The 24,745-nt window shown below is 39.5% G+C and overlaps 4 protein-coding genes across 10 annotated transcripts; 2 read left to right on the top strand and 2 right to left on the bottom strand.

Moving 5' to 3' along the window:
* The first annotated feature begins 6,213 nt into the window (after positions 1–6,213).
* tmpob (thymopoietin b) lies at positions 6,214–10,359 on the top strand. Its single transcript, XM_061035758.1, has 6 exons — positions 6,214–6,879; positions 6,999–7,116; positions 7,653–7,808; positions 7,985–8,094; positions 8,178–8,278; positions 8,407–10,359. Exons 1-6 carry the CDS (start codon positions 6,646–6,648, stop codon positions 8,789–8,791), a joined length of 1,104 nt encoding a protein of 367 aa, XP_060891741.1. The 5' UTR covers positions 6,214–6,645; the 3' UTR covers positions 8,792–10,359.
* Positions 10,360–11,917: 1,558 nt separating this feature from the next.
* Positions 11,918–18,661, top strand: ldhbb (lactate dehydrogenase Bb). Of its 6 annotated transcripts, none has more exons than XM_061035755.1 (8): positions 11,918–12,009; positions 14,131–14,267; positions 15,420–15,537; positions 15,776–15,949; positions 16,047–16,220; positions 16,361–16,478; positions 17,468–17,591; positions 18,053–18,661. In XM_061035755.1, the coding sequence occupies exons 2-8, from the start codon at positions 14,139–14,141 to the stop codon at positions 18,218–18,220; spliced, it is 1,005 nt and encodes a 334-aa protein (XP_060891738.1). In that variant the 5' UTR covers positions 11,918–12,009; positions 14,131–14,138; the 3' UTR covers positions 18,221–18,661. The 6 variants fall into 6 exon arrangements, with proteins under 6 accessions (XP_060891738.1, XP_060891737.1, XP_060891740.1 ...); XM_061035754.1 differs by having other exon boundaries at positions 11,971–12,075; XM_061035757.1 differs by lacking the exon at positions 11,918–12,009 and adding an exon at positions 13,574–13,713.
* An 809-nt stretch (positions 18,662–19,470) lies between these two features.
* LOC132973587 (spexin prohormone 1-like) lies at positions 19,471–21,384 on the bottom strand. 2 transcript variants are annotated; one of them, XM_061037134.1, is made up of 6 exons: positions 20,959–21,384; positions 20,456–20,530; positions 20,316–20,361; positions 20,156–20,215; positions 19,792–19,875; positions 19,471–19,717 (listed from the first exon to the last, which is right to left on the bottom strand). In XM_061037134.1, the coding sequence occupies exons 2-6, from the start codon at positions 20,519–20,521 to the stop codon at positions 19,659–19,661; spliced, it is 315 nt and encodes a 104-aa protein (XP_060893117.1). In that variant the 5' UTR covers positions 20,522–20,530; positions 20,959–21,384; the 3' UTR covers positions 19,471–19,658. The 2 variants fall into 2 exon arrangements, with proteins under 2 accessions (XP_060893117.1, XP_060893115.1); XM_061037132.1 differs by lacking the exon at positions 20,959–21,384 and having other exon boundaries at positions 20,456–20,608.
* A 1,001-nt stretch (positions 21,385–22,385) lies between these two features.
* On the bottom strand, positions 22,386–24,426 carry golt1bb (golgi transport 1Bb). The gene is made up of 5 exons (XM_061035750.1): positions 24,167–24,426; positions 23,546–23,637; positions 23,279–23,457; positions 23,109–23,190; positions 22,386–22,932 (listed from the first exon to the last, which is right to left on the bottom strand). Exons 1-5 carry the CDS (start codon positions 24,189–24,191, stop codon positions 22,894–22,896), a joined length of 417 nt encoding a protein of 138 aa, XP_060891733.1. The 5' UTR covers positions 24,192–24,426; the 3' UTR covers positions 22,386–22,893.
* Positions 24,427–24,745: the final 319 nt, after the last annotated feature.

The raw sequence follows: 24,745 nt of genomic DNA, 5'->3' as shown, positions 1-24,745 counted from the left end.
CAAGTTGGAGGGGGTGGTGACATTTATTCCCTTCAATTGGTGCACGACAATGGACGCCACCGCTGCGATCTCTGTGCACAAAATTAAACTGCTGTATTACGTTTTCTGAGCCAGTATGTTCTTCTCTACTCTTTCGTAGATATTGTGATTCTGTCGAACTACAATTTTTCTGTCAAATTCATAACCTCTCGTTAACATTCAAACCAGTGCAATCAGAAATGACTGACTAATGAGGTCGGGCATTTTTCATCACTTCTTGCTATCAGCATAAAGGATCTTTCAAATGTCTTTAAGCATCTGAATGTTTGATTACTTAACTTTTTCTGCTTTCATTTGTTTAAGAAATAGGGTTACATGTTTCCTTCCTAAAGAAAGTGACGAATTGCTGACTCTCTCATTTTCTCTTTGCATGCTGCTCTACTGTTCCCACCTCTCAACGTCTCATTGCACTCGGGAGGAGGGCAAATCCAAGACAGGACATGCGTATTACATGTTTTCATTTGCTCTCATGTATGCCTGAATAGTGAAACAATCCCTCTTTTCATGCCCATGGTTACATTCAGTGGGTGGCGAGAGCACCACTATGATTGAGGATGAGGGAGCTGGGTGATTTTTTCCAAGGTGAGCACCTCATGGGAGATGACTGCTTGCTGCCATTAGTCTAAGTGCTGGAGTGTCAGTTAACCCGACACTGGCAGCAGGAATACTTAATGCCAGATGGAGGGAGCTGTCCTTGAAGTCGTAACAAGCAGGCGCAGAGAAACAAGCCTTTATTCAGTGTGAGAGAACATAGAAAAAATTGATAACTTCGCAAGGTTACCACAAAGTGTACGTTAAATCCCACATAGGAAAGGGAGGGATCAAGCAGATTGAAGAGGGTTAGAGGAGCAAAAGTCCAAAGTGGATAAAAACACAATTTAGATGTTGCTGGCTGTAATTTTTGATTGCGTTCAGAACACGTAGGAATATAAAACAAAGCAGCGGTTGTCACGCTAAAAGGTCCAGCTGCTTAAGAGGTGTCAAATTATTGTACCTCAGCTGGATACATCGGTGTTGGAAGCCAGGGGGTGAGAAAAGAGCCAAACCGAGAAGACTTTGGCACATTTGTCCTTTACCGCTGGCACGGATGAACCAAGCTGTGAGGCTTCAGAGCATCGATAGGCCCCCGGTGTTTAACTACCCAAAACTATGAGCTGCTACAAGAGCCCAACCATCAAGACTACCTCCTGGAAGGACAGTAAACATGACGACAAGTGCTTTTTCCACATGGTGCAGCTCCTGGTATAAATATAAAATAGTTTTGATCTAGGTCCAGCTAAAGGGGAGTCCATTCATGCAGCCAGGCGGTGTGAGGCCTCGGGGTTTCAGTTTTCAAGATTGAATAAATAAGATCATATCAGCAGCAGTACCAGGTTTTTGGGGAATGTGTCCTGGCTACGGTAGAAACAGAGCTGAGGGCTATTACTTAAAATAACTTGACACCAGATGAACAGTAAGGAAATTACAAACACAGTTATGTCGGTCTCCTCAAGCACCTCACACTAAGGTCCCCAAAGATGTCTCTTGTTGTCAGCCTTTATTGAATCCCCCCCTGTTATTTTATTGTACCTAATTGTAAATCAAACCTGAATCCTGCCAATAATCCCATAAGCTGCTGAATGCGCTGCGCTGTATCCTTACCTGGCACGTTTACCTTGGAATGCCGTGGAGTGTCTGTTGGTAGTCTACTTCTAGTTCATCTGGTATGGTTAATGCTGATGCTCTGAAATGATCACTTTTTGTTTCAAATTGGGGCCTGTGAGTTCAGAGCCCAGGCCACCCGGAAAGAGATGGAAAATTTCAAGAACATTGTTGTATCTCATCTGAAACATCACTGGTGGCCTGTGATGAAGTCTTTGGCTTTTCCCATACTGGTCTGGTACCAGTGTTAAGCCGTGTTCACAGAAAAACTTTGCGCAGGGGAAGATCTGTTGTGAGTTTCAGCCAAGTCAAGCATGGAAATATTTATTTCTGCTAGCTCAAAATTCACGCAGTCACCTTTGTGAGGTCGTCCTCTCAGTGGGTTACAAGCCACCTGCCATTCAGTTCGGCTATGTTTAAGAAGTTATAAATAGACTTATCCGGTGATGAACTATGAGTTAAATCCAATACCTTACTCTGTGTAACCTTACTGTGTGTCAACGTCATTTAACGTAGAAAATGTTCACTTTGGTGGTTGTGTTTGCTAAGATGAATCCCTTGTTGTTTAAGAGTGGAGTGTTAATGTCTGAAGGCCCGATAAGGCAGAAGCAAGGTCAATGATTAAGTGAAAAGGATAAAGTTTCTCCTTACTCAATGCTTGTTATTGTGTGTGATGGACAGGAACTATTCATCAAATAAGCTCATAGACTTGTGCTGACTTAGAGGCAGCAGTAAGAAGTAGTTAACACCTAATCATGTTTAAATATTACTTAGGGAAATGAAAACCTTGTGGATCTTCCTTTTGCATGAAGGAGGCAAAAGGTCAGATGTACATATCACACTACTGATCCTGAAACGATTATTATGCAGCCCTCTGAGCGTCATCTTTTTTTTTAGGTGACGGCTCACCTGATGCATTTAAGTTCAGTATACACTCTCCGTGGGAAAGCATCTGGCTTTTTTTTAGCTGCCAAGTGCACCACTATATATTTATTAATTAGTTCAACTAACTTCATCTTTTCACTGTTTGGCACAGAGCTAATGGGGTTTAAGAGCTGTTCTAATGACAACAATTTTATACTGTGGTTGAAAGATTGGGTGTAAGGGACAAAAACAAAAAGTTGCAGGCCTTGAAAACGCAAGCGAAGAGCAGAAAGAAGCAGAAATGCTCCATGAAGCTGACCAGCTTAACTGCAGAGTCAATCAATATTTCTCTGTGCACATAACCATTTGATCCATTATATGTATTGTAATATTGATTTAGCTGCATAGTGTGCATACAGTATCCATGATGTCCCGAACTGTTAGTGGACTGGACAAGTGGCTGTAGGCACCATCTACTGGAGCAGAGACTTGCAGTGGCTCTAAAAGATTAAATTTGTCCTGATGTTTTATGTCAGTGCATTTCATTTGCGATGATGGATGGCCTATATTAAGTTTTCTCCAAATGATCCAACATGGCATCCTCAAGGTGCTTCACTGAAGACCAAGTAGAAGGTCTTGATTCAACACTTGGAAGATTAAACACATTTGTGTTTGCCTGAAGTTCAGTGAGGACATGAGCAAGTGTGTCTCTGTACTCAATGGCCAAATAAAACGGGAAAAGCCTAAATCATAACAATAATGCAAATATAAGAGTACTTAAGACACAAACAGGCATGTGTCCAAACAGGCATCAACAAGGGACAGAGAGTACATTTTTCCTTCTGACAGAAATGTCTACAACTTAACATGTGTCCTTGAAGTGCAGTTTGGATTGTCAACAGATGAAAATATACTGGGAGTACGACTAGATGGCTGTCTCTAGGCCAGGACACACAAATCTCAGCTCCTGTGAAATACGCTGCTACAGCTGCCGGCATCCTAACCTCCTCTTTACACAGGAAACTGCCCAGGACTTGATCTTAATAAGTTTGGCGCTGAGAAATAACATCCTTGAGGATTAAAGATTCCTGTGATGGATTAGTGAATGAAAACTGCCTCTTTTTTTCATTTTGAATTTTGCAAAAATGTTCTGGTAAATTATAGTGTATCCCGCTGACTGATTGTAAGATCTGGACCAGTCAAGAGATACCAATGAGTATAAACATAAGAAATGTTGTTTATTGAACTGACTGGTCAACATTGGTTGGAGCAATTCCATTTCAAATGAACTAATTCTGAAAATTTGAATGCTGGCGATTAAAGAGCAGACTTTGATCATTTTTCAGAGGCCGTGACTGTTATGCTTAAAGAGGCACTCTCTATGATTCTTGGCCCAGGCCTTATTTTCTGTATAAATTACATACAAAGAAAGCTTAAGAGGTGTTTCTCAAGGGCTCACATTTTTTGCCTACACTCCACTGGCAAATGCACTGTGGAAAAGCTGAACTATACTTAAATTGCTGTATTTTAATGTGTTTTGGAGCTGAGGCGGGGATCAATTGCTTGGTTTCTGCCGCAGCATCCCAGAAAGCCCTAGAGAAACAGGTCTTGAGGACAGGTGGGGAGCCACTAAAACCATTGTCCTACTGGGGCCAAATACTTTAAATTCAACAAAAGTAGCCAGACAACTAGCATTAAAAGATAACCTCCAGCTAAATACTGGGAGCAATGTACTGTTCTATTATAGCATTAAGACTATTCCAGGGAAACGGGAAGTAGAAGTCGGTAATGAGCTTGAAATAGCCTGCAACATATTTAGTTTGACAAAGTCAGATGACCCTTTTTTAGCGCATCAGCCTTAGTAAGGCAAATGTCACCTGGGGAAGTTGGTCGCACATACTGTGGATGTTTGCTACTGTGTGGGGAAAATATCTGAGTCTTCTGTGCTTGGAAACCAGTCACTGATGGGGATATCTGCGATCTTAGATTGCTACCGATATTCATAATGGAATACATGGCTGCTGCCTTTTGTCGCACCAAAAATGCTAGTGGTGCTAACATAAGCAGACTCTGTGCTAGAATTACACTTGGCACAAGCTTCATTGCAAAGTGTCTTTTTCAATCCAAAAGCCTGAAAAATTGTTAAATTGTTAATGTTACATTTTTAGCATGTGGTCATTTCGATGCTACTAAAATACTAACCAATACACACCATAAACTTAATTCAACACAGCTAACTTCACAGTTTGGCGCTAGACATTTTTTGATAGGACCATTACTAGTTATGTTACACCAATCATATGCCTTCAAATGTATAGGCTATGCGTTATGACATTGGTGAATAGGCGCAACTTAAAGCCAGATTTTTTTTCTTCTGCCTCTTATCTACGCCGTAGCACATATAGGTTTGTGTAGCACTGTACCTACAGAGATGCCTACATGAGTAGCCTGACATGCACCTCCACAAAAATGTACCTACCCATGGAAACAGCGCAACTGCAAGACTTGTGCTATGCAGACACTCCAACGCACAAGTATGTAGTGCTCACGAAGGCTGTGGCGGAGATTTGACGCAGAACTATAAATCAGGCTTTGGACTTCAATTCAAGAACAGAATTTAGAGGAAAGAAATTAAAAAGAATTGCCATTAATATATGCCAGGGGTGGGCAACTGGCAGCCCCCATCAACCCTCAACGTGGCCCTCAGGTCAATTTTTACACATCAATTAATCGGGAACATGAAGAAAACATGACAAAATCTGCCATGAAATCATGAAAACCAGAAGTATGTCCATAATAATATTTGATCACTGGCATATGTTGAGTTAAATTGGAGACAAAATTGACTGTAATCGTTTTTGTATTCTACAATCTGGCCCTCTGGCAGTGAGAATTAAATGAATGTGGCTCCTTGCTGTGACCAAAGTCGCCCATCCCTGATATATGCTGTTGTCAGAGTTTAGTTTTCAGAGAAAATAAATGCGTATACCTGTTGGAAAATGTGCGAACAGTGCCTACTCGATTAAGTCTGGTGATGCACTGTCTCTGTAACAAATTTAATACAAGTCACAAACAAATGTCTGGAAAAAATATTTTCATGCCTTCTCCACATTTTTTAGGTTGCAACTTTTGTGGGCACATTATGCTCTTTAAACCCCCTTTTTTCATGATCTCCTTCCTGTAGAGGCCTGTACTATCTCTGTGCTGTATGAAGTGCTGGCTTCGTATTTAACAAATTGAATGTTATGTTTGTGTCTTTAAATAATGTGGCTCATGCTGCCCTCTTCTGTTACAAGGGCAGACCTGACTGAAGCAGCTTCTGTCCCCGCCAAATTATGTAACATGGAAACCACCGGTGATACGGTTCATTATAAACTGTCTTAACAGAAGTGACTAATAAGTACGACAGCAAACACTGCGCCATTGTTACTACTATCTAGTCATTCAGCACGGTTTATTTCACACTCCAGTTATCAACTTATGAGGTCAATAAAGTAAGTTGATTTAAACATTGTTGTAAATATGGTCGAAAACATTTCTATAAAAAAAAAAAAACCCTTTCCATCAATTTGTTTTGTTTATTGAGAAACCGTTATCTTAAAACACTCCGCCTTGCAGTTTCTTTGTGACGGCGGCCCGCGACTGTTCCATTCCACAGCGAGCCAATCAGAGGGGAGCTTACTAGAGTCGTCTGTCCAATGGTGGGGCTGCTTTGTCGTTTGGCCCTGTCGCCGGACAGACAGACAGAGGCAAGTGGACCGGTTTGAAGCTAAGCTAATTCAGTCACATTTTCAGCCACCTAAGTAAGAGTTTTGCATTGGTTCTACTTGCGGCACAAGCGTGTATGTGTTTACAAAAAATCGAAGGTACATGTTAGCGTTTGTATTTCTAGGCTAACACGTAAAACAAAGCCTTTATTTTTGGTAACCCGCGTCTGTCCTGCTAGCTGAATTGGCGGTAGGCGCCACTAGTGTTTGACAACAGCGCTATTCCGTCACGTTCCCGTTGTTGTGGTTAGCTTTGGCGAGCGCGCGAATTTCTGCAAGGTGCACGAAAGGAGGAAAAAAAAAAGCTCAAGATAACTTAAATCAAAAATTGAACATGGCAGAATACCTCGAAGATCCGTCGGTTCTTACGAAGGATAAGCTGAAGAATGAGCTTACAGCAAACAATGTGCCACTTCCGAGCGGGGAGCATAAAAAAGAAGTCTATGTGCAGCTGTATCTGAAAAACTTAACTATTCTGAATAACAAGAAAAGTCCGCCTGTAGACACTTTCTCCAGCGACGAAGACATGCCTGCTCCCGTTGTTTCCAACAAAAGTCGATCTGGAAGAGTAAGTTTCTTTATTATTATTATTATTATTCAATTTGTTGTGGTGTAATGCGTCAAGAAGAATATTATGCTGTGGTATAATATTTAACGCATCTTTTCTTTTCTTTCTTTTTTTCGCAGAAAGCTACCAAAAAGACTGACAAGCCACGCTCAGAGGAAGTGGAGGTGACAGCTCTCACTGATGAAGATCTCAAACAACATCTGGCAAAGCATGGTGTGGACTCTGGACCCATTGTTGGTGAGTAATCAGAGGCTGTAACTTTACCAGTTTCATTTGTTTCATTTTCACCTACGCTGATTCTCTTAACTTCTAAATCTTTCTTGAAAGCCTGTAAACCTCAAAGCGCTTTTACACCGCCTGTCACACCCACCCATTCACACACTGATGGTAGTGATCGCTATGTAGTATCATCCATCAGCAGTAACTAATCCCATTCATACACCGCCACTGAAGCAGCGGGAGCAATTCAGGGTTAAGTGTCTTGCCCAAGGACACATCGGGCATGTTGCTCAGCTGGGGATCGAACCCTCGACCTTCCGGGTTGAGAGGCGATGACTACCGACTGAGCCACAGCCGCCCTGAGCCACAACAAAAAATATTGTGCATTTTAACAAGAAGTGCTACATGTGTAAATAAACGTAATCCTGTTTTAACATCATGATTAAGTTTAAAAAAAAAAAAAAACGCACACCCATTATACTTTTTTTTTTCTTGGGTTAAGTAAAGTGTGTTCTGTGTCATATATAATTTCATCCTACCTCTTTATCCCTTAGCCTCCACTCGTAAGTTGTATGAGAAAAAGCTGCAGAAGCTTTTGGACCAGCTACCTGCTGAGCCTGAAGCTCCTACAGACGTCACAACTCTCCCCAAGGCAGACAGTAACCAGAACGGCAACACGAATTCTGACCAGTATAGTGACAAGGAAGACGGTGAGCTCAGGCCATATTATCTGGGAATTTTCTTTATTATGAGTTTCATATCACTTGTCAAACCAAATAACATAAATATAATTTTTTACAGACAACCTTGTACATTTGTTTGCTTTGAATGATCACAAATTAAATGTAGAGAAAACACTGATATTTACATTACGTTTGATCTTCAGAGGAGATTGCTGCCCCTGAACCAGAGCCAGTTCCTGTGGTAGAGAAACCTGTGAGGAGCAGAGGGAAAGCCCCAGTTACCGTCAGAGCCAGCAGCAGACGACAAACCAAGGTAAGGCACAGTTTTCCATTTAAATCTCTTGAAATAATTGTCTCTTGATTTTTTTCTAATATGTTATGTTATTGCATGGACAGGTCGTGGAAGACATTATTACTGAAGAAACCCCGAAGAAATCCAGTGAGAATATTGTTGAAGATATCCTTGCCAATGAAATAAGCACACCAACAGGCATCAGGTAACAGCTGATCAGGATTTATTTTTTCATTTTTTTGCTTGAAAATTAATAATAGGGTCACCCAGTCAAGTTTTGTGTGTGTTCTCCCTTCGTCCCAAGTTTTAAATTTTGTTTTGTTCTCCGTCCAGTGCAACCTGCAGGCGTCCCATCAGAGGTGCAGCTGGTCGACCGCTAAAACCAAGTGAATACTGGCTGGATGAGTCCCGTGTGCAGCACAGCATCCTGTCAGAAAGCCGCTCTTACTCAGAGTCTTACTCCAGAGTAGGCAACACAGCCTCTTCAAGCAAAGCCCCAACCCGAAGAGGCTTTCTGTCCATGTTGCTCAAGTTCCTGCTCCTCGTGGTGCTGGCTGGTTCTCTCTACTATGCCTATCAGAACCTGGATGCAGATCAAATCAACACCCTCAAAGGCCTCTGTGACAGGGTCATCGTACCCTTACAAGGCCTTGTTAACGATGCAGCCACCTACCTGGGCATCGGAAGCAGCGCTCTCACAGAGAACAGCGGCAAGTAAATGCCCTCATCAGTCTTTAGCCATGTCTGCCCCACCTCCCTGCAGCCTGCCACAGCACACCACAACTCAAGCAGTAAACTTGGCTCACTTCTGCTTTTTACTGACATGGTCGGAGAGAGAACACAGATTTAATTGGGACGATAAACTCTCTTTTCTCTGGGCTCTAGCTTCCCTCCTACCCCAAGAGGAAACAGTAGCTTCTGGATTACACTGTTTTGTGGCAGTCAGAGGAGACTCTTTTGATGTTGATTTTTAATCTGTGCATTGTTTGTGTCTTTGTGTGTATTTAACCCATGTATGTAGAAACAAGTGCAGACAGGGAGGCCAGTTTATCTGTGCATGGTTGTAGTTTATGAAGATCATACTGTAGTTTCTAACTGTGTGCCAGGTGTTTTCTGACTGTAAAGTACCTGGACACTGTTAGCACGTAGTGCCCTCCCATTTTGAAGCACAAGGCAGTGCTTCTACTAATACCAGAATGTCTACACGTGTTTCTGTCTGCATTACAACATTTGCTCAGTAGCTATAGAGTTAGGTAGAATGAATCATTATTTCTCTGGTGCTCAGGTCAATTCAGCTCCAATTTTTGATGTGGTACGAGCCGAAAGTAGACACTGCATGAGGACAAACCGCCCATAGTTAATTTGAGGTAGAAACCTTTTTTCTTCAATGGCTGATCACTGCTTAAATCGGGCCAATATGTGGCTCCGTGTTGACGGAAATGATCACTTCTGGTCAATCTGTATTGAAATCATGATTTTATTTAACGGGTTGAGAATGGAAAGTGACTCTACTTTTGTGTTATTTTATTAGAATCATCGATTTACGAACTCAATTTTAAATGAAGAAACATTTAAATATTAGCTGTCATTTTTTAAAGTCACTCCATAAGGAAACTGAATCGAAGAGTTCAATTATTTCTTAATTTTCCAGCCCTGCCGGTGTTCCCGATTTGAGTTTACAAGCTTTGAGTTTAGTGCTCTGTTGTGCTTTTTGTTCTGTATTTCTGTTTTGTATTTTTTTCTGATCCTTCAGTCCTATATGCAGGATTGGCTGATGCAGTGCACCCACATAGCCCACCTCACTGATTGCATTTGTCCAGACGTGGCAGACCTGCAAAGAACACATGGGTTCAAAGTTAAGCGAATTAAAATGTATTATTTGTGAACTTGAAACTACTTCTGCCGGTGTAAATCACCACTATTTAGACACTGTAGGTTACTCTGCGAGGGGACACGGAGAGCATGACATTAGCATTCACTGGAGGTCAAGTGGGGGGTGGGAAGATTTCAGGGGCATATTTTGTTTCTATTTTGATATTTTTCTAAAGTGGCGCATTCAACTTTTTATAACACATTTACTGTTACATTTGAGCAAAGCAATATGTATGAAATGCAAATGATACTGTATCTTAATCTGAACATTACTGACTTAATTCAAGTGATCTATCATCAGGCAGCTCTCCCACAATGGACAGAAATGACAGGGGTTATGTGGGTAAGGATTTGTAATCTGTTTATTTATGATAATGTAGGAAGTGTATCATAAAATAAACTTTGTTGTTGCCAGATGCTTTTTCTTTGTCTTCTCTATGCAACTCTCTCGGACATTATCAAATATGGGGAAAACGGTATATGTGTACATGTTTATTTAAATTGTATGATATTATGCAACCAAGAAAAAATCCTCCACTTTATCAATTAGGCTTTGTTAATTGAAACAGCTTATTAGTACATTGTGTTTTTGTGACTTCTAATTTCTAATCCTGAACAACACTGACTCCGTTTTAAAAGCCGCGATGATTTTCCCTGTATATTGGCACATCAGGTTAAGAGTAAGTAAGAATAGCTAGCCTGCATGTTGAACATTATAATTCTCTAGTTTAGGGTAAGGCTAACACGAGCTTGTCTGCCATCTGAAAATGAATCTTCTGTTGAAGAAGCTTCATCAGAAGATACATTTCTGTTAGCATTCTCTTACAGTGCGCTCTGTAATACACCTTAAAGTGTAGATACCTACCGTTATCTTCAATAGTGTACCTACTGTAGGTACATTGTCTGTTTTCCTGTCAGAGCTTAAAGAAGCTCCTCCTAAGGAATCCTGACGAGGCTCAGTTGCAGCCGAGCTAAGTGTTGTAGTGTACATAACCATCTGTGTAGCCTGTGTTCATAGTGAATTTTAACGTCTTTAAACACAAACATAATATTTAATGTCTCTTCTTTTCTTCTTTGGTGCCTGAAATCCTACTTGGGCCAAATGAAACAACTAAAGACACAAGTAAATATTTATTTCAAAGCTACCTGTAGTTATAAATGTTCTTTATTTTAACTAATGCAAACAACAGTTTGTTTTTACTACACAACTATTCGCAATAAAGAGTGTAGCTGCCCCTCGGAGATCATTTTCAGATGTCTGTCTCTGCAGTTGTTATGCACCAAGATTGTGCCTCCACCTGCTGGCTCAGAAGTGTTTGTGCTTGTCCTTTTAAGAAATGCAGTTCAGCAGTGTCCTTAAGATGCTAAGATCCATGATTGATTACCTTTTAACCAGTTATAATCTGCAGAACCTTAAAAGTAATCCTTCTTAGTGTTTAGCAAGCTTTTGTTCTCGTAGTATTTTTCATTCTTTTCTTATAGAGACTATTATGGAAAGTGTCATTTACAGAGATCTGATGTCTGTCTTATATGCTTCAACAGAGCTGTGCAGTGTTTTTGTTCCCCGCCCTGGATCCACGTGTGGTGAAAAAGTGATACATTTCTGTCAAAAAGTAACATCCTTTGTATTGTTTTCAGTGATTTAAATCCCAACAGAATGGGCCTACACACACTTGTTCACCCAAATACCTTTATATATCCATTAGGTGTGTTCTCATGGTTTAAGTTAATATGTACAAATCTAATTTCAACAACATCAGAACCCCATTACGGGGTCCGGACCCCAGGGTTGGGGAAAAAAAGACAGATCAAATGAATCGTGATTTATTTCGTTTTTCCTTTACCAATTGGATGTGTGGAGCCATTTTTGGCCTGTTTCCATTCTATCTAACAGGAAATAAGACTTGTTTCAGTGAAATGCTGTACCAGCTGACTGAGGTGACCCTTAGAGTGCCACACTGGGACTTTGTAGGGATGGAGAGGCTTAGCCAATTAAACCCAGTCCACTTCAGCCTGAGAGAACAGCAGGAAGAGGAGCACAGCACAGCGCACAGCACAACAAGGGTGAGTCTTACTGTTGTGTTGGAGAAAGAACAAGAAATCTACATCCAAAGTAACTGGACCATCCAGGTGGGAGATGAATAGCTATGCATTGTATTGTTATGTGGATGTTTGAAATAAGAGGCAGGAGGCAAATATGTTAAAATAGTTTTTTAGGTTTTCTGTGCACATGTCGATTTGTTGTAAATTATGCTTTACGCTTTTAACAGTGTCAATTCAGTTTATTTGTTCTGCTCCTCATGCTTCATGCATTTCTTGCACAGAGTTCAATCAATCCATTTTTATTTGTTTAGTTATTTGTAAAAGTTTGGTGCCTCTTTTTGCAGAATGACAAATGAAATGCATCTTAATAGTTGATTAGCTGAACACAAGTCACATTTTTCATAGCAGCCTCCAGTTGAACCGGTAATCTGTTAGAATCTAAGTTAGAAGAGAATTTATAAACTAAAGAAGATAATTAATGCAATGAAATCCAAATGCACTTTAATCTGGGTTCTTGTAGCTCATTGAATAATTACCTAGATAGATGGAAGGGATGTTCGAACATCACAAAAATTATAAGATTCAGTTTGAGAACCTAGTCATTTTTTCACGCATTGCATTGTCTTGCAGTATAGTCGCAAGAGGGAATTTACTTTAAAGTTAATAAGATGCTTTTAGATTGCAGTGAATATGTGATCTGCTGTCTGCACTGCATGTTGTCTGTGTTCAAGTTCAAGGATGACTTAACCTCTCTCAGTCCCACACAAACATTCAAGAGGTCATAAAGCAGAAAAAAAAAAACAATGCTCGGATTAGATTTGCGTTTCTTGATGTCCTCAGTTAGAAATGTTGTCGCTGTTTTGTTGTTTTATTTGTGACCTTGCAGGCTAAGCATCTTTGTTAACCGCTTGTGTTTAGATGCTCTGAGAGCATGACGCTTTGTCTTGGTAATCCCGTTTCTCTCAGAGCTAAAGAATGGAAAGTGTCCCGATGCACTTTCAACCGGATGATAATCTCTTTCAGAGAAGACTTATTAAGACAAATTGTTCATTTTTCCAAGTTCACAAGAACATCATCAGATGTGGACTGACATCCTGTGCTATAAATATTTCAAACACCAGTTTAAACTTCCAGCAGTCATCTCTATCTCACACAGAAGTTTGAAAGACAGCATTGTGCCTCGCGTGTGTAAATATCTGCAAGCATTCAAGGAGGAACAATTCACAAATGTGCAGTATACTGGAAATCAAAAGCATCTTAATCATGCATAATTCATTTCTGCCTGTCATAAGAGTTGCATTATTACAGCTGCAGTATAGGATAGTGAATTATACTGCATTTGTAATACTGGGAAATCTTTATTTAACTGTATATGATCAAAGTAATCTGATATTGTTCTTTGGATATATCCTATTAGATTCAGGGTGAATGTTCATCTGTAGTTCAGTTGCAGCAGATGGAGGCAGCGTTAAGGGATTACAGTAACTCCTTTAACAGTCTGCAGTCAGTCAAGTTCGGCATCCGATTATAGTGCTCCGTCCTCGATTTTGGAAGAGGGGAGGAGGGAGAGGAGTAGGCGCTCTGTGCAGCAAACAGCTCCCCAGTCTGGCCCTGAGTCACATGTGCTCTGTGCTACCGCTTCAGACCGGTACCTGCCTCAACTGTCAGTGTCTGTGGGAGGTGTTGTGGATGCGGGGTGGACGCAGCTCTGTGTAAACACCTTAGGTATCCCTACAGATTGCCATGCTGATTACATGTTGGTATTTATACCTCACAGCTCGGAGCGTCGCCGAACACTGCAAGTATTATTGCTGTTTCTGTGTCTAGCTGCGTGTCCTTTCAAGGTGATCTTCAATGGGGCTGATATTAGTCAGAGTGGTGTCTTTTTTTTTTTTCTTGTTATACATTTAGATGTCATGCTTCCTTAAGTGCTGCTAAGAAAATGTCAGTCTTAATTTGTAAGCCCCTTACACTCAGAATATAACATGCAATGTTCTAAATGCATTATTTAAGAAGTTTGAGCTAGCGGCCTGCTCTCTGGATGCAAGACTGATTCCCTGAGTTGTATGTAGTGTTTTTTTTTAAAACTCATCTACAGTCAGTCTGCTTACTAACTTTTCTCTTCCTTTTTACTCTCCTCAGCTCTGAAAATGGCCTCAATTCTGCATAAACTGATGACCCCACTGTTCAGTGGTCCCCCTGAGCCCCCCAGGAACAAAGTGACAGTGGTGGGTGTGGGCCAGGTTGGCATGGCTTGTGCTGTCAGCATCTTGCTCAGGGTAAGAGACCTGCTCTGCTCAGATTATCACCCTGCCTGCTGGTGTCACACAACGGGGTAATACCGACATCTTGGTAGACTGACACAGGATTACTTATCTGTTGGTGTCTGATCTGACATTTATCCCTTCGCTGGACATGTTGAGGTGGTGGTAGTGTCCGAAAAAAAAAAAACCTTTTGACCTACATTGAGTTTCTAATGAAACAGTTCAACCTGGCTTTGCTTTTGAGGCTGACGTTTGGCAGCTACTGTCTAGTTGAACAATAAATTTAGCTGCCAGGTTACCTTATTGATCCACGCCACTGGGAGAAATCTTTTCAACTAATTTTAAACAATTGTGTCATTATATTGTCTGCAAAACAGGCCACTACCACTCTGTGAGCACAGTTTCATGAGTAAAGGAAAAGATGAGGTTTTGATACGATTGTGAAAAATAGCTGTGTGATGTAAATCCTTATTAATGAATTGAGTCTAAGATCCTTAGTTTACAATCAGACCAGTGATATTATTGGACCAATATGAGCCTATCATATATATATTGATATCAGTGAACATGTTTTCTGATACAGCCACAATTTCCCAGTTTGGGATCAATGAAGTAATTATATATATGCATTGATGTGAAAATATTTTAAATTGCAAATAATGCACACAAAAAATGCTTTTGGATTTTAAGAAATGGTGTTATCTCGTAGTTTGTCTAGCAGAGCATGCTGAATCTCAGTAGTTGTTCTCAGCACTGCCTACAGTCACATACATTTAATAGAGCATCACAGCTGAGCCGGTGGTCAGAACAATATATGGTTAACAATGTGTAATACTTAAGATGCTTTTTAATTATGTGTTTAATTAAGCAGCACTCTGAGTACCTTTGCATAGTCACATTGGTGCAAATTCAACCCACAACCAATAAAAAAGGCCTTTGTGTAAAATGTGCCTTTTTCGCGGCTTTAATGGTAATGTGTGAATTTTATTATTGCTCTAAAATATCCGCTGTAAGTGAAGCCCTGCTTAACATGACCACTAAATGTGCCTATTAGATTTCAACTTGTAACCTCAACTATCAAACTTTTTTTTTTTTTTTTTTTTTTTTGCTGAACAAGTGGATTGTGAGAGGAAGCAGTGTTGCTCTGAACCTTTCTGATGTGTGCAGGAGCTGGCTGATGAATTGGCCCTGGTGGATGTGATGGAGGACAAGCTGAAAGGAGAGATGATGGACCTGCAGCACGGCAGCCTCTTCCTCAAAACCCACAAAATAGTGGCAGACAAAGGCAAGTTCATTCCTCAGTCCTGCCAAGAAACATCCTCTTAAAACAGATGAGGTATTTGCCGGTTGCAGCTTCCCTGCATGCAGCATCACCACTGTTTTCCCCTTATTGACATTCAAATAGATTCTCAGCAGAAATTGAGATTTGTTAGAGACACCCTGGTTTAAATTGTAATCTGTGAGGACAGATTGCGTACTCTCTTTACAAATGTAATCAATCCCTTCCTCCTCTTCTCTTGCAGACTACTCTGTGACAGCAAACTCCCGCATTGTGGTGGTGACCGCTGGAGTACGTCAGCAGGAGGGGGAGAGCAGGCTGAACCTGGTCCAGAGGAATGTCAACATTTTCAAGCACATCATCCCTCAGATCATCCGATACAGTCCTGACTGCATCATTATTGTGGTTTCCAACCCAGGTACTGTGTGTTTGTGCGAGAGAAAATAAAAAAAACAAGATGAAGATTTGTGTGTGTAATGCAGTGTTCACCTTCTTAATCACAACACTTTCAACAGTTGATGTGCTGACATATGTGACCTGGAAGCTGAGCGGCCTTCCCAAGCACCGCGTCATTGGCAGTGGCACCAACCTGGACTCGGCACGCTTCCGCTTCCTGATGGCCGACAAACTGGGAATCCACGCCAGCAGCTTCAACGGCTGGATTCTAGGAGAACATGGAGACACCAGCGGTGAGGATTTATGGAGTTTCTGAGCTGCCCGTGATCAAACTAAAAGAATCACAACATGTTATTGACGAAACTGATTTGCAGACTGTGATGTGAGACGTAGTTAGAAAAAGGTTAATGTGATGATTTCAAAATGCGTTTAGTGCCTGTGTGGAGTGGAACAAACGTGGCTGGAGTTAACCTGCAGACGTTGAACCCGGACATTGGAACTGACCTTGATGATGAGAACTGGAAGGAAACCCACAAGATGGTTGTGGACAGGTAGGCAAGAGTTTACATGGACTACTTCTATTCATAGAGCAGTCAGTGTCTGACACCTCTCAGTCTTTGCCTGAATCACCACGATTTAGAATCACAGAATCATCCAGAATCCCACTTCAGATAGTTTGAGAGCTCGGTGTTGAACCCTAATGACGGATGAGGATGATCATGTATTATTATGATTATTGTACATTTGCTGAAATTATTTGTTCGATGCAGCAGATTTGAGTTTTCTTCAACAAAGAAAAGGAAGGAAATCATTAAAATACAAATAATAAAATATTCATAACAAATAATCTGTAAATGTCATTAAAATGTGTTATAACACAGATTATAACACAATACTAGCTGTAAACCAAGTGGTTCATACCATAACCCCATAAACCAACCAGTGACTCAGAACAACTGGTGGGTGTAAAGGCTGAAATGCCATGGTGTATTATTTTCACTGTTCACACTCTTTAATCACTCAAATATGTGTTTAAATCACGTCGGAACATTAGATTTAGATATTCTTGATTTTAAGTGTTTACTTCTCTACATATTCATTTGATTCATGGGATCTTACTCCAGTGAAAAAAACAAAAATGATTTGCATCAGTGTTGTTGCATGGTATTTAGGTATCATGTTCCCATGGTGTCATCATTGATCATTGTAAATCAAAACCATGTGTATATATATATATATATATATATATATATATATGGATCAAAATCCATGTATATTACTGTCAGAGTACCTGCAGCAGTTTTTTTTTATAAGGTCTTTGTTTTATTCTTATCTGTTTAATTTTAAAACTTCTTCAACAACTGAAATTATACACCAGTCTTGGAACAATTCTGTTGCTGTGTGTGTGTGTGTGTGTGTGTGTGTGTGTGTGTGTGTGTGTGTGTGTGTGTGTGTGTGTGTGTGTGTGTGTGTGTGTGTGTGTGTGTGTGTGTGTGTGTGTGTGTGTGTGTGTGTGTGTGTGTGTGTTTAAATCTCTCAGTGCCTATGAGGTAATCAAACTGAAGGGTTACACCAACTGGGCCATCGGCCTAAGTGTAGCTGACCTGACAGAGAGCCTCATGAAGAACCTGAACAGGATTCATCCCGTTTCCACCATGGTGCAGGTAAAGCCTAAGCCTGTTTGCACACACGTCTTTTTCACATTTCAGAAACAATCTACATCTTAAATTTAAGCATGAACATATCCATAACATAATAATGAATTTTCCTGCCAAAGCTATAATGCTACTTAAAATAGTCTTGAAAAGGTTTAATAATTTGCTCTTAAAGGATTTTGTTTTTTAGCATTTTAGCATACATCTTTGTTTTTTTGTTTTTTTAGATATTCTTAAATGTTTTAATTAGACATTCCCATGATCATAAGGAGGTTTATTAATAAAAGAAAAAAACAAATAAGCTTCAAATTGTCGCTTACAAATGACTACTATTTGGTTAAATTTATTTTTCATATGAGCTGAGAATTCAAATTTGATTGAACATTACTTTCTTTCCCAGCTGACACTTGTCTTTTTTTTATTGAATTGTTTGTAGTCACACAGACTGTAAGCTTGTTCTTCTTGTGCAGGGCATGTATGGAATCAGTGACGAGGTGTATCTAAGTCTGCCCTGTGTGCTGAACGGTGGAGGCGTAGCGAGTGTGGTCAACATGACCCTGAATGACGACGAGGTGGCACAGCTGCAGGCCAGTGCCAACACTCTGTGGGACATCCAGAGGGACCTGCGGGATGTGTAACAGAAAAGCAGGGGGCGCTGTAGTAGCACCCTTCTGACTGCTCTTCACGCACAGTATTAATACACTGCAGTCACAGAACACCAGACAGTTCCACCTTCCACACCTTCAACCCACCGCCCTCTGTAGATTCACAGGCGTTCAGTGGGTTTTAATCCCATCAGATTTAGCTGTAGGTGTACACAGAAAACAAATGTGACATTGACTGAGTGAAATTATGCTCTGACTCATCAGTCCTCAGCTGTGATGCAGTGTGAGCCACTCATGTTTCTCTGATGTGTAATAAAATAAAGTTTGTTGGTCCTTGAACAGGAAGAGTGTGTGTGCTGTTATGCAGTGATAAAAAAAACACTCTAAAGTAGAATTGTAAATGTTATATCTGTAATGCATCCATTGAAATTCTTCAACCAAAAATCATAAAAGATTAATGATATCCTGATGGAATCTGTAGTTGAAGCTATTTTTTAATCCAAGTCAGTGAAAGATACATAATTCAACAACATGAGGGGCATTTAAACAACTGCACAGTTTTGAGCAGTCATTGTGTAGCTCTTTCTCTGGTAAGATGCAGGACTGGATCTAAGTCTAAAGAGTTTAAAAAATGATTAATTTGAACCCTTTTGTTAAATTTTAGCAATAACAATTGCTCCTAAATTGCTTGATTTTCACCAAAAACTGCTCTTTGTTTTATTTACACAACTACTCTAAACCCAAATGAATGTATTTTCTCCTTCCTTTCAAAGTCTGTACAACCCCTTAATACTACACATTTACATAATATAATAGCCTTGTAAGCTCCTCGCCCTTGTCCATCATTTGATAACGTAAAGTACTGAAACTATAACAGATGCAGAGTGTGACATCACATCGTTATAGATATTAGATATCCTGGTATTGGATTAAAAGGTTTGGTTTATATTATTATTATTGATTCTAGGAAGGCATTTAAGTAATCGTGAAGCAGGAAACCCAGGTTACATGTCAGGATTAAAACTTGTACTTCTAAGAAAATGACCTTAAATTGACCCCGTCATGGAAGGTTCAGGCTGTCATTACTTATAAAAGTCGCTGTGTCTCCTCTCTCGGTGACCCCGCTGTAGACAGTGTGATGATGAAGGGCTGAATGGTGATAATCCCTGTGTGGTGTGAATGACTTAATTGTTGCCCCAAGCTGACAGACTGTTTTTTTTTTTTTTTTCTTAATGGATAACAAGTTGCACACGTGTAAAAAGGAAATCCCTTCACACTAACTTGATTAGCTCATTCAAGAGAAGAAGATGTAAACACTTCAGTGCAGAAACAAATCAAAGGCACGGCTTACACTTGTACAATCACAACTCACAGACAAGGACATGGAGTTTTATTTATAACGCACATTTCAATACAAGCAGTAAATAACAAATAATACTACCATCATGAAAAAATTAACCCTGATATAATATCACAACAAGTTAAAGTTCTGCCTTTGCTCATCTGGATTAAAATCTGGATTACCTCCATCTGTGAAAGAAAAGAGATTTAATAATCTGATAGTATCGAGCAGAGTGGCGGTGATGTAACCTTAAGGATTTTACCTTCTACCACAGCACGTTGCAGAAGATCCAGAAGAAATGACGACAAAGACGATCCCGGTCCATCTCTGCCCTGGTTGTAAGTTACTTCAAGGATGCAGCAAGCGAAGACAAACATTTGGAAATTTAAAAGGAAAGCACGGCACTGCACATCCAGAATAAACAAAACATCAACAACTGTCCTCATATCCAACTCCGATCAAACTCTTTTCATTTAATCCTCTCTATCACAGAAATCAGAATATCAATATGTGTCACAGCTTGATTAATAAATTAACTCATTATTGTTTTCACAAGCAGAAGTTGCTCTCCATAGGATTCTAGTTTTCACTATTACACCATGAGCTGCAGAGATTTACATACTAACCTAAATGTAAAGTCTCCCCCTCCTCTCTTGTGGTGCGCTCCAACACTGAGCGGTGACCTTCTGTAAGAGATCAACATCCAAATGATTTCTCTTCGATTCGAGGAGACAGCTCAACCACAAAAACACAGAACATTTGACTATTTAGAATGACAGCTCTTACGTGCTCCTGTTAGGTATAGGATGGCCTGAGGAGTCCAATTTCTCCGCTGAGGGGTGATTCAACGTTTTTTGTTACAATCATATTCATCAAAGTATTTGTCATCTTAAATATGAAAACAGAGAAAATTAACTTTAACCCACCGGTGGTGCACTCCAACACTGAGGGGTAACCAATGTCACCATGAGCAATATGACAATTAGAGACATTGTTGACCTCTGTAATGACATGAAGAGTAATTGAAACACTCACAAATAGTGGATAAAGAAAGAAGAGTTGTAACCCTAAACCTACCACTACTTAAATGTATAACACTTTTTTTTTAATAAGCTGTAAACAGATCCGGACTTCTTATAATATGTTGACAACATTGTCATTCATTATCTGTCAAATATCTCAACATCCACTTTGGTTCTCTACAAGAAGAAGAATTAGAAAGAAAAACTGTGTACAGCTTCATGGCAATACGTTTTAACAGCTAAATAGATAATTAAAAAAAAAATTAAAATATTACAGTTTGATGGATGTTTTAATTGGAACAGGCTAACTTACATGTTTATAAAATAGTCAAATAGAAATAGAAAACTGAAAGCAATCACTAATTCCATAGATGTTGAAATGAATGCTAGAGAAAATTGTATCTTACCTTCAATCGTTGTGATTGATTTGCTCTTGTGCAGGCTGCAGCTTGTGTTTAAATGTCTGATTGGCTCTTCCTCCACTGTCACGCACATTTTAAAAGAAAAACAAAGCAAACCACCTCTGCGTACACCGTCACTGACGAGGCTGACAGGTAGCTTATTTACATCTCATGGTGTTACTTCAATTGATCAGTTTGACAGGTGTTGCTAAAACTGTCACTGCTCGTTAATCACTGGCACATCTATCAGAAACTTTTAAGACAGGGTCACAACGTGATGACGACACTGTAGATGTTTTTTTTTTTTTTTTTTTGTGAATGAAGTTGAAGTGATGACAGCAGCGTTTCAATCAGTATGTGGGTGTAGACATATTTACAGTATGTGGGTGTAGACACCTGGGAAATGCCACAATTGAGGAGTTAAAAAAAACAGATTAGGCCAAATTGGTGAATATTTAGATTATTTCCTTTGACTGCTGTCATATGAAAAGTAGGCCTACGTAGACAGGTCTTACGTGAGAAGGTAGAGACCATGCTCATATATAAAGGTAGTTAAATATAAAACGCATCTGATATTCACGTTGTATTACCAAATAAAAATAAAAAAGTAAGCTTGAAGAGACCGTTGTAATCTCTGCTGGTTGCTCCTTAACATCACCATGACAACAAGAAACCAGGAAGTTCCAGCGCCCGGCCCACATTCAGTACTTAGAGATAATCAATTTCACGCCTCATTGTTTTGCACTGGTGTGACAATTAAGATGTAGTATGTGAATTAGTGAGTGTTGTACTTTCTTGTTGCCTTTTCACAGAGCCATGCTGGCTGTAAACCCTTTGAGCCAAGCTATAGCTACCAGCGTTTTAGTACAGTAGTATCCTATAGTATGTAGAATTGACTGCTAATGTAGCCCACAGATGTGAGACTGGGGGAAATCATCTAATCCAAGAAAGATAAAAACACGGATTCACATTAAATCATTGCATTATCAGATTTCGTTTTTTTTAAATGAACTGTCATTGTTTATGACTACTGTAATGGTTTTCAACACAGATGCATTTGCTTCATGGAAAAAGTGCCAACATGCAGCAATTACATCAATATAAAAAAACAATAACTGTACAAAAAATATTTCTAATAAGTCATAGTGAAACAGAATACCAATATTCATGACCTAAGAAGACCAGAGGAGGTTACATTTTAAAAATCAGAAATATTATTATTATAAAATATCACGTCAAATTAAACTTTTAGTCTCTGCCTTCAAACTTTTGACTGAAATATTGGATATTTAAGAAAATCCAGCTCTTAAAAGGATATATGTGTACGCATAAGCAGTGGGTGTTGGTCCATGTAGTGCGATAGTACTGTTATAATGAAGCGTTTCATGTGACAATGTGATCTCTGCAGCGAAAAAAATACATAACAAAACGTGTAAAAAGCCACACTTTAATTCAAGTATGCACTTACAAAAGTTACAGTAAAACATCGCAATAATGTCTCTCTCTTTTTCACAACAGTTCAGGTTTCTTTGCCAAAGTAACATTTATCTCAGCATTTAGACATTTAGTCTTCATGTACAAAATTTCAGTAACACCTCATCGAGGAACTCAGTGAATGTTCAGGCACATGATCTGGAGGAGTGGATGCTGTGAGGCTCTCCTGACTCTCTGGAGAATTAAACCAGTGGTCCACAGTTATCAGTCCATAAATACCAGACTAGAATCATACAAAATGGGAGACCGGCTTCCAGCTCTTAAAATAATGTAAAAAAATCTCTTGGTAACAAATATCATGATGTCAGTCAATTGTCCACTGATACGCAGGAAAAAAAACACTTCACAGTTTTGGAGTGTTAATGAACAAAATAATGAAATATACAGTCACTGTTAGGAAATGTGATAAATACAGAAACTCTCCTTCCACAGGAAAATAGCCCGCTGTTATACCATCGTGTTGCTCTCACCAATTTTATCCACCAGCTGAAAGAGAATCAGAGACAGAAAAAACATTTAACCCCAATATGTGATTTTCCTCTTCCTTTAAAGCCTCTAAATAAAATAACAATGAGCTTATGTTCTCAATCATTCATTCTTATTCTAATTCTTATTTGTGTTAAAAAAAAAGTGTGATTCATTGACTGTCCTGGTTTACTTACTGCACTGATTCCTGGTAAGCTAAGCAGAGATCCGAGCACAGGAACTCGTCTGATGAATCCAACAGCGACTGGGAAGAATCCTCTGTTAAAAAGAAAGTTGTCAAAAAAGTGCACATTTAACCAGGTAAACAACGATAAAGTCAGTGTTTATAGTCCGGGGGAAAACTTACCTGAATAAGAGGAAGAAACCGTAGATCTCTAGAACAACACCAATGATCGGCCAGCCGATCAGAACCACAAAAACTCCTCCTAGAAAGAAGCTTGTGGCTTTAAATTTGTGTCTCTGGAAGAAGAACCTGAACGTTCGCTCCAGGCCGATGACGAATGACAGGCCTGACACAAACAGAATCTGCAGAGGCAAGACATGAACACAGGTGTGACATCTGTCATGCACAATGAGGGAGGTATCACAAAGTGGAGTAATAGTATCAACTCACATTTCCAATGGCGAGGAGAGCCTTATCAAAAAACAGCATCATCCCGAAGAAGAGAAAAAACACACCAAACCCTGTCAGCCCCATCCCAATCTCTGCAACAAATAGAAACTGTTGTTATCATGAAAACAGCAGACACTGATAGAGCACACATAAAGAGAAATACTAGATGGAGTACTTTTAGTTGGTGAACATTTCTTTACAAGATAAGACAAGATAAGATAATCCTTTATTTATCCCACAACGGGGAAATTTACATTGTTACAGCAGCGAAGAGCAAAGATTGCAAACAAAAAGTGAACACAGTACAATTTAAATATAAAAAGAAAAATTAAGAATGTACAAAAAAAAAGATAGATACTAAAAAATAGATTTTAAAAAATACTTTTTTCCTGCTCTAGAGTAATTAATGTGTTTGAAAAATAAGTCATAAGATTATTTTTTTGGAATACCACTAGTTGATATAGTTTATGAAATATTTCTTAATTTAAACCATGAATGTATTACAGAACAGCTGTGACGTAAGCTGCTCTCAGCCAATTGCACTAGAGCTGCTAACCTCATACAAACCTACATCTACATTACAAAGACAAAGAACGGTGAAGTAATTTAAACAGCTCTTACTTTGTGAATCCGTGAGAGAAATCATTTTGGCAGCAGCTGGGGGGGATTTTCCAAGTCACACAAAACGACCCAAACCTTTTGCTTTAGCTGCTATTAGCGCTAACTGATGCTGGATGCTACAGAGGCAGCAGAGACGCAGGCGAAGCTAGCGGGTGGTTACGGTGGTTACGCCGCCACGTCGTCCGGAGCTACGCACAAACCAAAGATCGTCTATTTGTGCAGATGTTTTGTTATAGATGTGCCTCCTAGTCCTTACATATTGTAAGATTGAATTAAGAAATACCTATGGAGAAACACTTCACTCTAACAGCAGGTGTAAAGGTAACGTGAAAATACTTGTTTTAAACAAACAAAAAACAGATTGTCTTTTGGGTGCCCAAAAATTTGAAAAGAGTGAGAGATCTTCACATTCTCTGAAGAAATGATCTTATCACGTTCGTTTGCGTGTAGTGTATGCGCAGGGATTGCGCAAACTCTTAATCCATTTGTTAATTTTATTAAATAAGTCTACAAATGTTCATAACTAATTTTGATTAAAATATGATACATATGTTGGATTATATCATTTAAAATCCGATA

Source organism: Labrus mixtus, chromosome 4, assembly GCF_963584025.1.
Source record: "Labrus mixtus chromosome 4, fLabMix1.1, whole genome shotgun sequence".
Taxonomy (NCBI): domain Eukaryota; kingdom Metazoa; phylum Chordata; class Actinopteri; order Labriformes; family Labridae; genus Labrus; species Labrus mixtus.
Note: the sequence above shows the minus strand (reverse complement) of the source record. Positions and strands in the feature narration are given on the sequence as shown.

Coding starts and splice junctions, on each gene's coding strand:
- tmpob (XM_061035758.1), top strand. CDS start 6,646: ATGGCAGAATACCTCGAAGATCCGTCGGTTCTTACGAAGGATAAGCTG. Junction 7,809..7,984: donor GTATAGTGACAAGGAAGACG/GTGAGCTCAGGC, acceptor TTTGATCTTCAG/AGGAGATTGCTGCCCCTGAA. Junction 8,095..8,177: donor GCAGCAGACGACAAACCAAG/GTAAGGCACAGT, acceptor TTGCATGGACAG/GTCGTGGAAGACATTATTAC.
- ldhbb (XM_061035752.1), top strand. CDS start 13,732: ATGCTGATTACATGTTGGTATTTATACCTCACAGCTCGGAGCGTCGCC. Junction 15,950..16,046: donor TATTGTGGTTTCCAACCCAG/GTACTGTGTGTT, acceptor CACTTTCAACAG/TTGATGTGCTGACATATGTG. Junction 17,592..18,052: donor CCGTTTCCACCATGGTGCAG/GTAAAGCCTAAG, acceptor CTTCTTGTGCAG/GGCATGTATGGAATCAGTGA.
- LOC132973587 (XM_061037132.1), bottom strand. CDS start 20,542: ATGTCATTACAGAGGTCAACAATGTCTCTAATTGTCATATTGCTCATG. Junction 20,362..20,455: donor AGTGTTGGAGTGCACCACCG/GTGGGTTAAAGT, acceptor ATCACCCCTCAG/CGGAGAAATTGGACTCCTCA. Junction 20,216..20,315: donor CCTATACCTAACAGGAGCAC/GTAAGAGCTGTC, acceptor GATCTCTTACAG/AAGGTCACCGCTCAGTGTTG.
- golt1bb (XM_061035750.1), bottom strand. CDS start 24,191: ATGATTTCTCTCACGGATTCACAAA. Junction 23,638..24,166: donor TTCTCTCACGGATTCACAAA/GTAAGAGCTGTT, acceptor TATTTGTTGCAG/AGATTGGGATGGGGCTGACA. Junction 23,191..23,278: donor GGTTTCTTCCTCTTATTCAG/GTAAGTTTTCCC, acceptor TCTTTTTAACAG/AGGATTCTTCCCAGTCGCTG.